This window comes from Narcine bancroftii, chromosome 4 (assembly GCF_036971445.1).
Source record: "Narcine bancroftii isolate sNarBan1 chromosome 4, sNarBan1.hap1, whole genome shotgun sequence".
Classification (NCBI taxonomy): domain Eukaryota; kingdom Metazoa; phylum Chordata; class Chondrichthyes; order Torpediniformes; family Narcinidae; genus Narcine; species Narcine bancroftii.
Genome location: NC_091472.1, coordinates 238,520,268 through 238,535,391, shown reverse-complemented (window position 1 = coordinate 238,535,391; position 15,124 = coordinate 238,520,268). Strand labels below are relative to the sequence as shown.

At 38.8% G+C, this 15,124-nt stretch overlaps 1 protein-coding gene across 1 annotated transcript in view; it reads left to right on the top strand.

The window, feature by feature from the left end:
* Positions 1-15,124, top strand: part of LOC138761753 (protein unc-80 homolog) — a 335,004-nt gene that overhangs the window by 308,625 nt on the left and 11,255 nt on the right. The window contains 4 exon segments of the mRNA XM_069934449.1: positions 1,406-1,553; positions 5,150-5,206; positions 10,362-10,443; positions 14,188-14,299. Of these exon segments, the coding sequence (XP_069790550.1) occupies positions 1,406-1,553; positions 5,150-5,206; positions 10,362-10,443; positions 14,188-14,299 (399 nt within the window).

The following is a 15,124-nucleotide window of genomic DNA, read 5'->3' as shown; positions in this document are numbered from 1 at the left end:
AACAGATTGTGATGACCAGATAATAAATATTTAATATTTGTTAAAGGATCATTTTTTTCCAGTAAGGTGGATGAGCTTGGATACATTTCCAAATTTGCACACATTAATCATTTCTTTTCATCTTTGCAATACAGCAGGAGGCCACTCATCCCATCACCCATGCCGGTTTTTAGTCCAATCCTATTACCCCAGTTATTTTCCTCTAACCTGTTCACACACATGTCCATTCTCCCGCAATCCACCTACACTAGATATCATAACCAAACAGAAAACTCTATGGATGTGGGAGGAAACTAGAGCACCCAGGGAAGACCCATGTGATCACAGGTAGGACAAGCAAACTCTACACAGACAACATCAAAATTGATGCTGAATCATTAGAGCTGTGAGATAGCTGCACCACCTAAGGTGTGACTCCACTCCCTGTCGCTACTTAACTTCCTCTGTGCCAATCATCACCATTTCCCCTCATCAGATGATAAACATTCTGTACAGGGATGGGCCAGAAAGTGGTCTTAGGTAGAATGTGTTAAATGTAGCTATAAACTATAGCATTTGATACTTTTCCTCGCTTTGTCTTATCCACAGCTCTAGTCTTATTCTCTAAACATGTAACTAAAATTATATAATCTTTGACCACTGATGAGATCACGACCATCAGGTCCAGATCCTTAATTACTATGAAATGTGCATGCAAGTTGTGTGAAATTTTCTTCAGCTATTTTCTTAAATTAAAGAGCTATTTGAAGACAATATTTGTAATTTGGTAAAATAGAACAATGTTGCTACGATACATTTCTACAGTATGTAGCTTTAAGATCACACAGACAAAAAAAAACTATTTGGCTGAAGAGTGCATCCTAATGAATTGACTAATGAAATTCATCTCATGTTTATAAATTTTATAGTTGAATGCAAACAGACAGTTCAGAGATAAACCCTTCCTGTTAAGTAGGAAGTGATGTGTTGTCGCTTAAAAACTGGGAAAGGAAAAATGAATATTAATGAATTAGAAATGGCTAACAGAAGGACCTTTCTCATTGGATGTGAAAGGCTCGTGGATTCTGAGTTAAATTCCCCTGTTCCAGCCATGGGCAGATTATCATGCAATGAATGAAACCTAAATTTTATTAATGAAATCTTCATTAGCGACATTTGAAATAAAGGATGTTGCATAGGAAGGAATGTAATTCTGATATTTATCACCTTATTGGATCAAATTGACAGTTGAACAGGTGCACAGATTTTGAAACTTCTAAACCCTCCCCACAGAAGTGCTGCTTTTATTGGGAGTTTCAGCATGTTCCATGCCAGCCTTATCATTTTAATCTGCTGTCGTTGGTGCACCATATTGCTGTTATTAAAATAGAAAAGTGTTTAAATAGGTTTTCCTTTCTGTCTTCAGATGACACCGTAAGCATGCCAAGCGTGGTTAGTGAACAAGAAGCATATCTGGCCAGCAGTAGTCGAGGACGCCGTCGATTTTCCAGCCACATCTCCACAATGTCTGCTCCTCAATCTGATTCAGGAATTCGAATTTTGCCCAGCCACAGGTAATATAGCTTGCAATTTTCTGACATGTATTCAAGTAATAATATTTAAATATTCCATAAATTATCAACATTTTATTGTGCTGTCGATGAAATTTGAATTTTGAGCAATGGCATTTGAATATGGGAATATCTTATTGTTTCAATAAGTCTGTAAATTTTTCTTGATGACTTGAGATTTCCCTCTTGCAAGATCAGTTCAAGTTCAAATTTATTTTCAGAGTATATAAACATGGCATCCTGAGATTCACTAATAAATAATATGCAAAATAAGAGTCCTTAAATGAGTCTCTGATTGTGTCTGTCATTGAGGAGTCTGATGGTGGAGGGGCAGCAACTGTTCCTGAATCTAGTGGTACAAGTTTTGTCGCACCTGTCCCTCTTTCCTGATGACATCAGTGAGAACAGAGCATGTCCTGGGTGTTGTGGATCCTTGATGATTGCTGCAACTCTCTGATACCAGCATTCCATGTAGATTTTCCTGATAGTGGGGAGAGTTTTGTTTGTGATGTACTTGGCTGAGTCCACTACCTTTTGCACTGCTTTCCACTCCAAGCTATTGGAGCCCCCATGCTAGGGCATAATTCAGCCGGTCAATACACTTTCCACTACACATCTCCAGATGTTGGCCACGGTTTCCGATGTCATAGCGAACCTCCAAAAATGCCTGAGGAAGTAGAGGTTTTGACGTGCTTTCTTCATAATGAAATTAGTTTTTTTGGGCCCAGGAAAGGTCCTTTGAGATAGTGACTCCCCGGAATTTAAATTTGCTCACCCTCTCCACCTCGGATCCCCCAGTGAGCACTGGATCAAACTCCTCTGATTTTCCCTTCCTAAAGTCTACAATCAGCTCTTTAGTTTTGGTGACATTGAATGAGAGGTTGCTGTTCATACACCATTTGGCCAAGTTTTCATTCTCCCTCCTGTATGCTAACTCATCCCCCCATTTTTAATGTGGCATCAGCAAATTTGTCGATAATGGTGTTGTCATACTGAGCCACACAGTTGTAGGTGTAAAGTGAGTAGAGCAGGGGGTTAAATACACAAGTTCTGTGGTGCTCCAGTACTGATGAAGTTTGTGTTAACCAAAATCAATCAAATAATTCATGCACTTGCAAGAGCTATATCCTTAAAATATTGTTTGATTGTTCATGACCCAGTTACTGTCTACTAACTTTTTTGAGATGTCTATGTAGGATAACATAGAAGAATTTGGGAAGACAATTTACAGAATTTTGTTCCCACCTACATTACTAACATGATTGTTGTAACATAGCGTGCCAGAGGAACAGGAGTGTGCTGAACATGATGTCCAAATCAAACTCAGACTCTGCTGCTTGCTCTTGCTAGACATCCCTCCAATCCCCTCATATTCACATTGTGTATCTAGAAACCTTTTAAATGCTACTTTTGTATCTACTTCTGGCAGCCCACTTCAGGCATCCACCCCTCTTTGTGTAAAATATTTGCCCCACACATCTCCCTCCTCCTCATCTTAAAAGCATTCCCCCCTGGGGAAAAGATTCTGACTCTCCACCCTATCAATGTCTCACATGATTTTATAATCCTCTATCAAGTTGCCCCTCAGCCTCTTACACTCCAGAGAAAATAATCCGTTTGTCTATTTCTCCCCATAACTCAAACCCCATAAACAAGGCAAAATACTGGTAAATCTCTTCGGATTCCTTTCCAAAGCCTCGACCTCCTTTCTGTAACAGAGCAACTGGTAATGCACACACGATGCTGACCAAAGTTTTATAGAGCTACAATATGCTTTTATATTCAGTACACTGCTCTATGAAGCCAAACATTGCATACGAAGGGCTCAGTCCCGAAACATTGATTCCCTTTTGCTTTCTGTGGATGCTGTGTGATCTTCACCAGCCACTTCTCTCTCCATATCCTGATCTATATCATGTTGTATTATTTGATAACTCCACAATTCTACCAATGTTTGTACCATCTTACAAATTTGTTAACCTACCCAGCTACTTTTTTTACTTTTCATTTATATTTATCTCATACAGCACAAATTAAAATTGACAAAATTAAAAAAAAAATTAATGAATGTTTAAGTTTCATTTGGATCATGGTTGGAAATAGGAATTTTCCAGTTCTATGAACTATTGGTTTTTTCCCTTTGCTCTAATGGTCCTTTAGTACATGGTTTCTTGAATTTTAAAATTAATTGCATATTACTTGCATGTTTGTAACAAATGTTCCAATTTGATGATGTATTTACAAAGTTTGTGCAAAATGGACATTCTCAAGCATTGAAATGCCTTATTTCCAACCCATTGTTTTAAATCGTTTGAAGGCCGTAAATAGTTTGGGGAACAGATCACACTATTTTATCTGAATTCACCATGTCAGTGTAACATTGCCATGAAATATTAACAAATGCTGGTCACAACAAGGGCATCAGCTCAGGAACCACACTGTATTTTTTGCCTTGGTTCCCTCTGGAATTTATTTATCTTGAGCTGTTATTTCTGTGCCTGTTTGCCATCTAATTAACATTTACATACATGCAGTTCTGAAAACCATATCTTGCAATCGCCTATTTCCTGGAATTAATATTCTCCTTCAACCTTTGGTACATTGTTATGCTAATTAGACATGGCAGAAATTTGTTTTTAAAAAGCAGACAGTGCCAAAACGATTGTGTGTTAATTTTCAAATTGTTTATCAAGCCAAACAATTAGCAAAAATCACAATAACTGTGGTAAATAACAATTATAAATTACTTGTGTCCATGATTTTTTAAAATTTTTTATTTTTCACACCATAAATCACATTAGCCATGATATACACTATTTCTTTTTCACACATATACAGTGACTTTTTCTCCCCCCCCCCCCCCCCTTTCGTGTCCATGATTAATACTAAAATAGAGTACAGACATTTTGAAATAAGATCATGTCTGTATCTCCATTTGGACTTTTTTTGCTCTGTGGCGATCGTGCCAATATAATGTGTTCTTTGAAAACAATAGCACTTCTTTTGAAATGCTATTTTCTGTGCTATGCAATCTCCCTTTCTGGGCTGGTTTGATGCTTTGAAGTGTCTGCTAATTATTTGCTTTAACGTGCTACTAAAATGCAAGCAGAAATAATGTGAATTACCTGCCTGCTGATGTTGGTTCCTCAGTGTCACCTCAGCACAGAATTGTGCAGGTAGAAACTATCTTTTAGAATTCCATTCTGCAAATTAGTTTGATTCAAAATACATGCAAATAATTATTTTGTAGAACAATATGAAAGGAATACTGGCTGTCATAAATGTGCAATGTATTCTGAAAAATTTACAATTGTCACATTTAATTTTCAGAAATAATGAACATGATTCTTTTATGTTACAAACAGGTCTTCAGCAATTGATGTTTCCTGTATACAAAACTCAAAAGTTTTACTTGTACACTATATTACAATATCGATAATCTATTTTGAACTTCCAGTCCCAAAACCAGTATAAATTTATATTATTTTTGTAGTTTATATGAAATACATGCATTTGAAAAGCATGTGAGTTTGTGAATAGCCCTGTTTGTGGATAAGGAATGCATAATTTCCCTAAATACTCATCTCCCTGCTCTGCAGTGAACCTAATGTGCTCGATGAATCCCAGGGGCTGGCTGCTGAGATTAACCTTTCTAGGTACAGTGTAATGTATTTGTGTCAATATATGTGCTGGGAATCCTAATAAACACGTTCTTTGTCATTTAACAAGTCTTGATATTTAATTATCATTCTACTTTTCCCTCAAAAAAACATAATTCCATTCACTTGTCTTTAAACTCATAAATTTTGTGTTTCTTTTTGTTTGTGGAACTGTGATTTAATTAAAAATCAGATATGTTGTAAAGATTTCCCATTATATTGATCTTATAATCTCATGATCTCATAATGTTCATGTGCTCCGGCTTTGTAAATGATCAATTCATTGATGCAAAATTGCATGGCAAAGGTGGAAATGTTGCTTAACACAAAATTATTAAGAAGCAACGAACAAAAAAATTCCCCTTTTTATTAATGACTAATCTCTGTCTACTGAAACATATTCACCCTCATAAATTGTACCATGAGACACTTAAAGACAAAACTTGAAATGCCCCATAGGCTGCAGTTATACAGGAAAATAAGGCAACAGGAAATCTGATAAATGGGATTACTCTCCCAGCATGGGCAGGTCAGCTGAGTGGCCTCTTTATGTGTCATTATAAGACCAATAAACAATCGAGTGAAATCTCAGGATATCAGTTGGCTATGTGAAATAGTCCTTCCAATAGTACTCTGGTTCTAAACTTTTTCTCAATTGCGTCAAGGACTGTATTGGTGCTGCCTCTTCTACCCATGCAGAACTACAATTTCATCAACTCCGCTCTCTAACTTCCACCCTGTCCTCATATTCACTTGGACTAATTTTAACACCTCTCTCCCCTTTCTGGACCTTTCTGTCTCTCAAAAGAAAAATTAACTACAGACATTTATTACAAGCACACTGACCTCTGCAGCTGCAAGGATGACAACTCTTCCAACCTTGTCTCTCGTAAAGTCACTATCCTTTCATCTCTGCCCCAAATGTCTCCAGGATGAAACCTTCCAACAGAACATCAGAACATCTGAAATGTCCACTTTCTCAATCCATCTTCCCCACCCACCCCCCCTCCCCGAGTCAGAACGTAGATAGAGTTCCCTTGGTCCTCATTTTTTATCCTTGGTCCTCATTTTTTATCCTTGGTCCTCATTTTTTATCCTACCAGCCTTCACTACCAGACACATCTTCCATTCCCCACACCTTATTCAGGGATCACTCTCTCCATGACTCCTTGGTTCATTCTTCTCTTGCTTCTCATCTTTCCACCCCCTTAGTCACTTCCTGTTGCAACTACAGGTGTAATATTTGTCCCTATATCTCCCCTCTCACCTTCTAGGTGAGGCAGACATTTGTGTTCCTCTATTCCAACATAGTCTAATGCATTCATTGCTGACCATGTGGCTTCTACATCAGTGAGACCAAATGTTTTGTCGAGTGACTATGTTCTGTCCTCACACACCACCTGGAACTCCCGATTTTCCTCTCCCCGTTGTCACACAGACTGACCTTGACTACATCCATTGCTCTGCTGGGGTCATACATAAACTTGAAGAACATCATGCCATATTTCCAAGCCTAACACCCAAGGACATGAAGAATGAATTTTCTGATTTCAGGTAACCCCACCTCCCCCCCCAACTCCAGTCCTTCTGTCCTTTACATAATCCCATTGTCCAACAGCCAGTGATCTCCTCCTTTACCTGTCTTCCCACTTCCCCTCTCCCACTTTCATTAGTCCAGTTCTCGTGGTCCCTCCCCTCCTTTTTATGCTTGCTATCTTCGCTTCCCTCCTTGCCCTTGAGAAAGGCTCCTGTCTTGAAATACTGACTTTCTTTTTCAATCTTTTCTATTGGCTTTTATAATAAATACACTACAATGAAGAAAAGGGAACGAAACTGAAAATACAATATCAGATATGTATATCAAGATAAAACTTCAAAACAGTATAAACTCAGTCCCTCCTCCACTGCACTGGATGAAGACAGAAAAGACATCAAAGATATTTTTTACATATAAAACCCCACCTAAACTGCCCTATTTAAAAAAAAACCTAACCAAATAAAAACATCTGAGCGGCTCATCCCGAGGTCAAAATACTAACTGCCCATTGTGGTTTGCACAAAACCGAAGAGACTGCTGCTATAAACTCTGAGTGAGTCTTCAGAGGGCTGGCTCAGTCTTATATCCCGGAGGGTGATTGACACCCGACTGGGTGGGGGTTAATCCATTCAGGTCGGCTGATTGACAGCGGCCAAGTGTGGTCCTGTCTTCCATACTCTCCTGCAGGTACAGAGGTTGCCCCCTGCAGTAGGCCAGTGGTGTACCACCACACCCATTTCTCTCCATGGACACTGCCTGACCTGCCAAGTTCCTCCACCTTCTCATTGGTTGCTCAAGATTCCAGCATCAGCGTTTTCTTCTCTCTCTGAAATTTAATATTGTTAAGGTGCTCAGGTCTATCCATTAGAGAAATCATTGCTCATCTGTGTAGGCAGAATGTTTGCAGCTTTTAAGGAAGTAATAACAATGGAAAGCAGGATATAAATCGTCAGTGCATTATTGTCCCACTTAACAATTCATGTTCTCATTATATTTATGTGATAAAAGTGAAGGATGTAAAATGTAATTGATCCAGAATAATTGACTTCCACATCAACACACTTGATATCATCAAGAATCTAGAAAAATTATTGTTAATATGCCTATTCCACACACTTTTGTACATGCTTATATCAAAGGATCTAACATACCGTTCTGTCAATTTCTTATTCATGAATAACATATCTTGCAAAGTCAGAACTTATTGCCTATCCCAAATTATTTTAGAGTTTATGATGGTGAGCTGCATGTTGAACCACAGAGGTTCATGCAGTGGGAGTATTTTCACACTTAGTAAAGGACATGGAAAGAATGGTACTGTACATATTTTCAAGTCTGGCCTTTTGTGATTTGGAAGTAGTTTTCCAACAAATCTGTTTCCCTTATCCTATTTTAACAGTGGAGGTGACAGATATGGGATATACCATTGGGGGAACAAGCCATGGTGAATTGTAGATTGCTGTGGTGCGTTAGTAATAGAGGAAGCGAATGTTTAGGATGTGGTGACAATCCTCTCCTGACACATCTCTTTGGTGTAGTTGGAGTTGCATTCATCCGAACAGTGGATAGAAAGCTTTATCCATACAAATGGCTTGTGTCCTGTTGGTAGATGAAAAGGTTTGGTGAGTTATACTGAACATAGCCATACCATGTTGTATGTCTGAATTTAAAAGTTAAGTCACTTGCATGGTCCTCGTCTTGTAGCCATAATTTTCTTTTCCCAAGTTAGCCATAATTTTATGATTTTGAAAGAGGGGATCCAGGGGATTGCACCGGTTTGACATGCATTGTAAAATATACAGATTTCATTGTGATCTATTGTGGAAGGTTTACGAGGTTGACCTCATTTATAGAGATGTTCCGTGCTGCTTCTGGTGTGGTCTTCATTTGTTGAACATGGGCAGCGTGATGGTACTGTAAAATGAGAGATTATGAGGGTTTACACAACTTTAATCTACCTTGTTCTTACTGAGCTTGTTTAGCTGTTCAACTGCAGAAGACTATTATTTAACAGGTAAAATAAAAGTGCTGTAACTTCACCAGATTGATATCTCAATACTTCTGATACATTTCACCAGATTGCTCATTTCATTGAAGTGCATCTACTCATGTATTTCCCTCATTGAAGTAGGGCAGGAGTCCTAACTTGACGATAGGCTTTTGCTGTTGGTCTGCGTCTCATGTGAGCCAGATTGGGTAAGGACAAGGGCGTTTGTGAGTCAGATGGGAGAAGAGTTTGTGGTTAAAATGCTGCTTCATTGTTCAACATTTACTTAATTAACTGAATCATCCAATAGTCCCAGAGGGACACAGTGAAGGACACTGTTTCTCCTCCCTATGGATCCGTCAGCCTTCACAATATGCTGTATCTTTATCTATCACTTCAACGGCTTATTATCATCAATTAGCATCACTTTTGTTTCAGAGTTCTTATAGTCAGTCGCTCTAGAGAATAATATTTTAAGCACAGGAGCAGCCTTTTCAGCCCACCTCATTCATGTTGACCGTGATGCCGACCTTCACTAATCCCATTGCCTGCATGTATCTAAGTACCTGTCGAAATGTATTTTAATATTGTAATTGTATCTGCTCTACACCTCCCCTGAGAGTCCATTCTGGATATAGATAGTCATCACACCTATATGAAAAATTTGCCTCGGATCTCCATTAAATTTCTTCCCTTAAATCTGTGCCCTCTCGTTCCTGATAACTCTGCTGTGGTGGGAAAATTCTGTCAACATCTGAGCCCAGTGTTAGTTTGGGAACAAAAGCAGCAAAATCTCCTTAGCTATCTGATCAAAGCATGCAGTTATAATGGGTGATTTCCTTTGAGCAGCTGGTGTGGAATATGTGCCAGTAGCTATTTGAACTGAGAAATGTTGTCTATTTTCAATTGAGCACAAATACTTCTTACAAATAAAATTATATCTCATAAAAGATTGGAATTTTGATGCTTCCCTTGTTCTTTTTATTTGAAATAAAATTTGAACATTTGAAATAAAATGTTCACACCTCCACCATTGCCAAACACATTTTTGTGATTACCAGACCTCTGTGATTTCTAGTTTTTATTTCTGTTTTAGCAGCATTATCTTCTGACTGAAATATTGTTCAAATTAGTATTTTGCATGTCAGAAGGAAATTATTTGGGTTGCAATGCAAAACAAATATTCTTTTGGAAAAATGAAGCCATTGATTTTCTAACATTATTTACACAGGATATAAGAGTTTTAGTAAAATCTACTTGTGGATTGTTAAATATTTGGCTTAGACCATGATTAATCTTGGATTAGTAATTAAAAATGAAATTATTCAAATCTGAAAAAGGTTTTTTGGCTTTTTAATTTCTAGTGCATGAAAAGTTTTAACAAAAATTTCAGACATGCAGAATACAATCCTGAAATATTACATATTGTCCCATAAATTTATTTTTAATTGGGTGCTTTAATATGTAAACAATGTTTTTGCTGGAATTAAAAGGAATCTTTAAAATCTCTTCTGTCAATTGTCTTTATGACTGCTTATCACAAAAACATGAAGCAAGCCCTGCTATTTTTTTTGTTTTGCTTAATAATTAGCATTTGCAATCTAATTCACGTTTAATGTGTTCAACAGGGTCGCAAGTGTACAAAGTGAACCTGGTCAGCAGAATCTTCTTCTCCAACAACCTTTGGGAAGGAAGAGAGGTCTTAGACAGGTGAGAGTAAATTTTGATCTTTAAGAGCAATGCTGAAAACTTGGGAATTGAACTATGAATGTTATTTTGGAATGGATTGGGAGAAAAAAATCACAATGTTGATTTGATATTTTGAGGTTCATTAAAACATAAAATGACAGATCATCAAATTGAGCATGCAAAATACATTCAGTGATTCATTAATGTCTGAAGGGTGTGCCAATTGCAGTTCATCAATGGACCAGCCAACATACCAGCTAAATTTGTCAGGCTAAGCCTGTGATAACCTTCACCTTGTTTGTCAAGCATCACTGCAAGGAGAGCCCATTTACTAAAACACTTTGTAACGTTGGTCCTTCAAGGTGATAAATATGGGTAACCCTGGAAAACATTTCTTGCCTGTCACCTTTTGGGTGGTCAGTGGGCAAATTTCTACCCACATTAAATAAGGTTGTGGCTGAGAAACATCACCAAGGCTGTCCATGTATGTGCTGTGCTGTATTGAAAATAAATAATCATCTCCCTGCTACCACTATGAAACCAAAGCTCAGCATTGTGTTTTTTTCCTCACCTCAGCAAGTCAACTTGTTGAATGCCTCAAATTGCTTTTGAATCCTGTACTTGCACCAGAATTAGAGTTCATTTTTTGATGATTTCTCCCACCATAGCAGTGCAAGCTGCGAGAAATACTGTTTATGGATGGAAGCATAATTTTCAGTAACGTTACAGCAGTGGACACAAGTTTCATGAATTATTGCTTTGTTTAAAAAAAAAACTTTTGTTCTGGTGTTGAATTTTTGTATGTACTAAAATCACTGTTTTTCCAATGATAATGCAAGAAAGTATTTCTCTGTAAGGAACATTTATTCTAAATATAGCGATATTATAAGCAAATAATTCTTTGCTTATTCCTTGAAGAAGGGCTCAGGCCCAAAACATCGCCAATATATCTTTGTCTCCTATGGATGCTTGAAAACTGGTTGAGTTACTCCAGCATTTTGGCCTGTTTAGCAATCACAGTCTGTAGACTTACATGTTTCTACTAACGTTTCTGGCCTGAGCCCTTTTTCAAGGTATAAGCGAAAAACAGGAAGGCAACTGGATAAAGACTGGAGAGAGAAAAAGGGAAGACCTCAGGATAGGCTGCTCAGATTATTTTTTTGGTTAGTTTTTTTTAATAGAGTAGGTTAGGTGAGGTTTTATCATGATATATATATCTGATATTGTATTTTCAGTTTTATTCCCTTTTCTTCATTGTACTGTATTTATTATAAAAAAGATTGAAAAAGAAAGAAAGGGGAAGAATGGGAGGGGGAGGAGTTCAAAGACCAAAAAAATGTAAATTGGATATGATGAGGAAAGGTGAGAATTGATTTTGGCTTTGTGAAAGGAGACAGACAGAAAGGGAGGGAGAGAGAGACAGAACTAGAGGAAAAGAAACAGGAAGCAGAAGGGTGTGAGGAGGGTGTTTATTGGAAAATGGTGGTCGATGTTGATGCCATCCAATTGGATGGTGCCCAGACAGAAGATGAGGTGTTGTTCCTCCAATTTGCAGTTGGTCTCAGTCTGGCAGTGTATGAGTCCATGGACAAACATGTCAACAAGAGAATGGGATGTGGAATTGAAATGGGCGGCCAATGGGAGATCCACGTTCTTCTGGAGGACACAGCTGAGGTGCTCAACAAAGCGATCTCCAAGTCTGTGTCCAGTCACTCTGATGTAGAGGAGACCACAAATGGAGGCAGTAGATAACCCTGCAAATTCACAAGTGAAATGTTGCTTCCTCCAGATTCCCACCTCTTCCCTCTCCATTTAGTGAGCCTCCCTCTCTGTCTATCATTTCTCAGCCTTTTTCTCTTCTACTCTCCAACCCACTTTCACCTGACCTCTTGCCAGTTAGTTAGCCTGTACTCCTCCCCCTGTCCCATCCTCCCTCCTCTCCTCCCCCCCCCTCTCATTTTTATTCAGTTGCCTGTCAGCTTTTTGCTCACACCTTGACAAAGGAATCAGGCCCGAACCATTGGTTACCCTTTACTTCCTATTGATGCTACATTACCTCTTTTAAAAAATGTAAATAACTACACCTGCAGGCGATGCATTCAGCTACAACTGCTCACAGCCCGAGTTTGGGAACTGGACCTTGAGTTGGACGAACTGAAGATCTTGGAGGAGGCAGAGGTAGTTGCCTATGAGAGTGTTGAGGAGGCAATCACCCCTAAATTTCAGGAGGCAGGTAGATGGGTGACTGTCAGGTGAGGGAAGGGAAGATTCGGACAGTGCAGGATTCCTCCAAGGCCATTCAAGTCAACAACAGGTATACCCTTTTGGATACTGTTGACAGAGATGAGCGTCCAGGTACAAGTCAAGGTGTTGATGTCTCCGGTACAGAGGCTGGCCCTGGCTCAGAAGGGAAAGGGGAAGAAGAGAAGACCAATAGTGATTGGGGTCTCTTTCATTAGGCGTGTGGATAGCGATTTCTGTGGATGAGATCGAGGCTCCCGACTAGTGTGTGGCCTCCCAGGTACCAGGGTCAGGGACGTCTCTGATCAAGTTCACAGCCTTCTGGTGGGAGAAGGGGAGCAGACAGACGTCATGGTCCATGTGGGGACTAATGACATAGAAAGGAGTAGGGATGAGGTCTTAAAAAGAGAATACAGGGAGTAAGGTAAGAAGTTAAGAAATAAAACCTCGAGGATGGTGATCTCAGGATTGCTGCCAGGGCCGTGTGAAATAAGATGGTAGAAATAAGTTGTGGCAGATGAAGGTGTGGCTGAAGAGTTGGTGCAGGGGGCAGGAGTTCAGATTTGTGAATCATTGGAATTTCTTCTGGGGAAGGTCTGACCTCGACAAACAAGATGGGCTGCACCTGAACTAGAGGGGGACAATATCCTGGCAGGCAGATTTTCTAGAGCTGTTGAGGAGGGTTTAAACCAGTTTGGCAGTGGGGTGGAAATCTGAATCTTAGTGCTGAGATTAGAGTAGAAATAAACCAGGGTGTAATGGTAGCAAAGTTAAAATTGGAAAAAAGTCCAAATTGATATGCAGCAAAAAAGGCATAAAAGACAGACAAAGGAAAATACAAGATAATTTGGTGAACATTGGAACTACAGAGAAATCAGAGGGCATTGTACTTAAATGCAGAGTATTAGAATAAGGTAGATGACCTAGTTTTACAGATGCAAATGGAAAGGTATGATATGTGGCCATCACCAAAACACGGCTGAATGAGGGATGTGATTGGGAACTGAATGTACAGGGTTACACCTTGTAAAGGAAAGATAGGCAGGTAGGTAGAGGGGGTGGCGTGGTGTGGTCCTAGTGGTAAACAATGCTATTAAATCACTTTAAAGAAGGGACATGGGGACAGAAATTGTGGAATCGTTATGGGTTGAAATAAGAAATGGCAAGGGTAAAAAGACCTTACTAGTGAGGGTTTTACCCATGAGGGCTTCTCACCACTGGAATGCAGAGTCTCCAACAGAATTGTATTACAAATATCATTGAAATTCTATTTTAGCTTCAAAAGCAATAAGCATTTGGGCAAAGAATACTTTATTTAAGTTGAATTAAAGTCATTATTGAAACTGATTAGAGACCATTTGTATTGTTTTTTGGCATCAGAAATGTTTTTAAAAAAAATGTTCTACATCCAAACACAGAGAGGCTTCACATTGTCAAAATAAGTTTTAGATAAGAAATTAAATTAACCTGGGGAAGAAATTAAGCTGTAAAATTCATTGTCAAATGGATCGATATTCCTTGCAGCCTCGGCGAGCTCTCCTCTCGCGCCCAAAGCTACAGACTGATGTCAGAGGACGACAGGGGGCCCGGTTGTCCACTACCAGACGAGGGATCCAGCCAAAGGCTAAACCACTTGGTAAGAGCAGGAAATTTGTTTCTTGATCCCAGGGGTTATCTAATGCCTAAATACATTTAGAAACTAGAATGACAGAAAATATTGCGTGGAAATGCAAATTTTTGAAACATAAGATTTCAGATTTATTGTCAGAATGTATGTATTCTGACAACCCTGAGATTCTTTTTTTTTCTCCAGATGAGGCAGAATTACCACTTATTGGTTGTGCAAAAAAAAACTGTACACAGCGAATACATGAAAACAAAGAACTGTAAACACGGAACAAATGTAAATAAACTGTGCAATACAGAGAGAATTTTTTAAAAAGCAATGAAGTGCACAAGAGTCCCTAAACGAGTCCCTGATTGAGTTTGTTGTTGAGGAACCTGATGGTTCGAGTCTTGTGGCTCTTTATTTAATAATTTATGTGGTTAAGACGAGGTGTATACAAAAAGAGAAGGCAGGGGTACCAGCATCTTATTTTGCTCCCATGGTCAATAGGCATATAAGAACATGAACATTTGGGTAGGTATGTTTCTTATGTTCCCCTCAACAACAGTGAGCTTAAATGTATTTGTCTCAAAATACATTGGACAGTATGATGGGTTCTTCTATGAACAGACCATAAGTTATTCCTAGCATTGTATATATTATGAATAGAGCACAATTTTTAGAATATAGATTTTCAATCTAAAGCACCAGGTAAGGACAGCATGAGAGCACTGTTATGGGGTTCATTCAGGAGCCAACGGCTTTGGGGAAGAAACGGCCTTTAAGCCTCTTGATGTATTTTTACACTCTTACCCTTCTCCCCAAAGGGAGGAGAGAAAAGAGAGCATGCCTGGG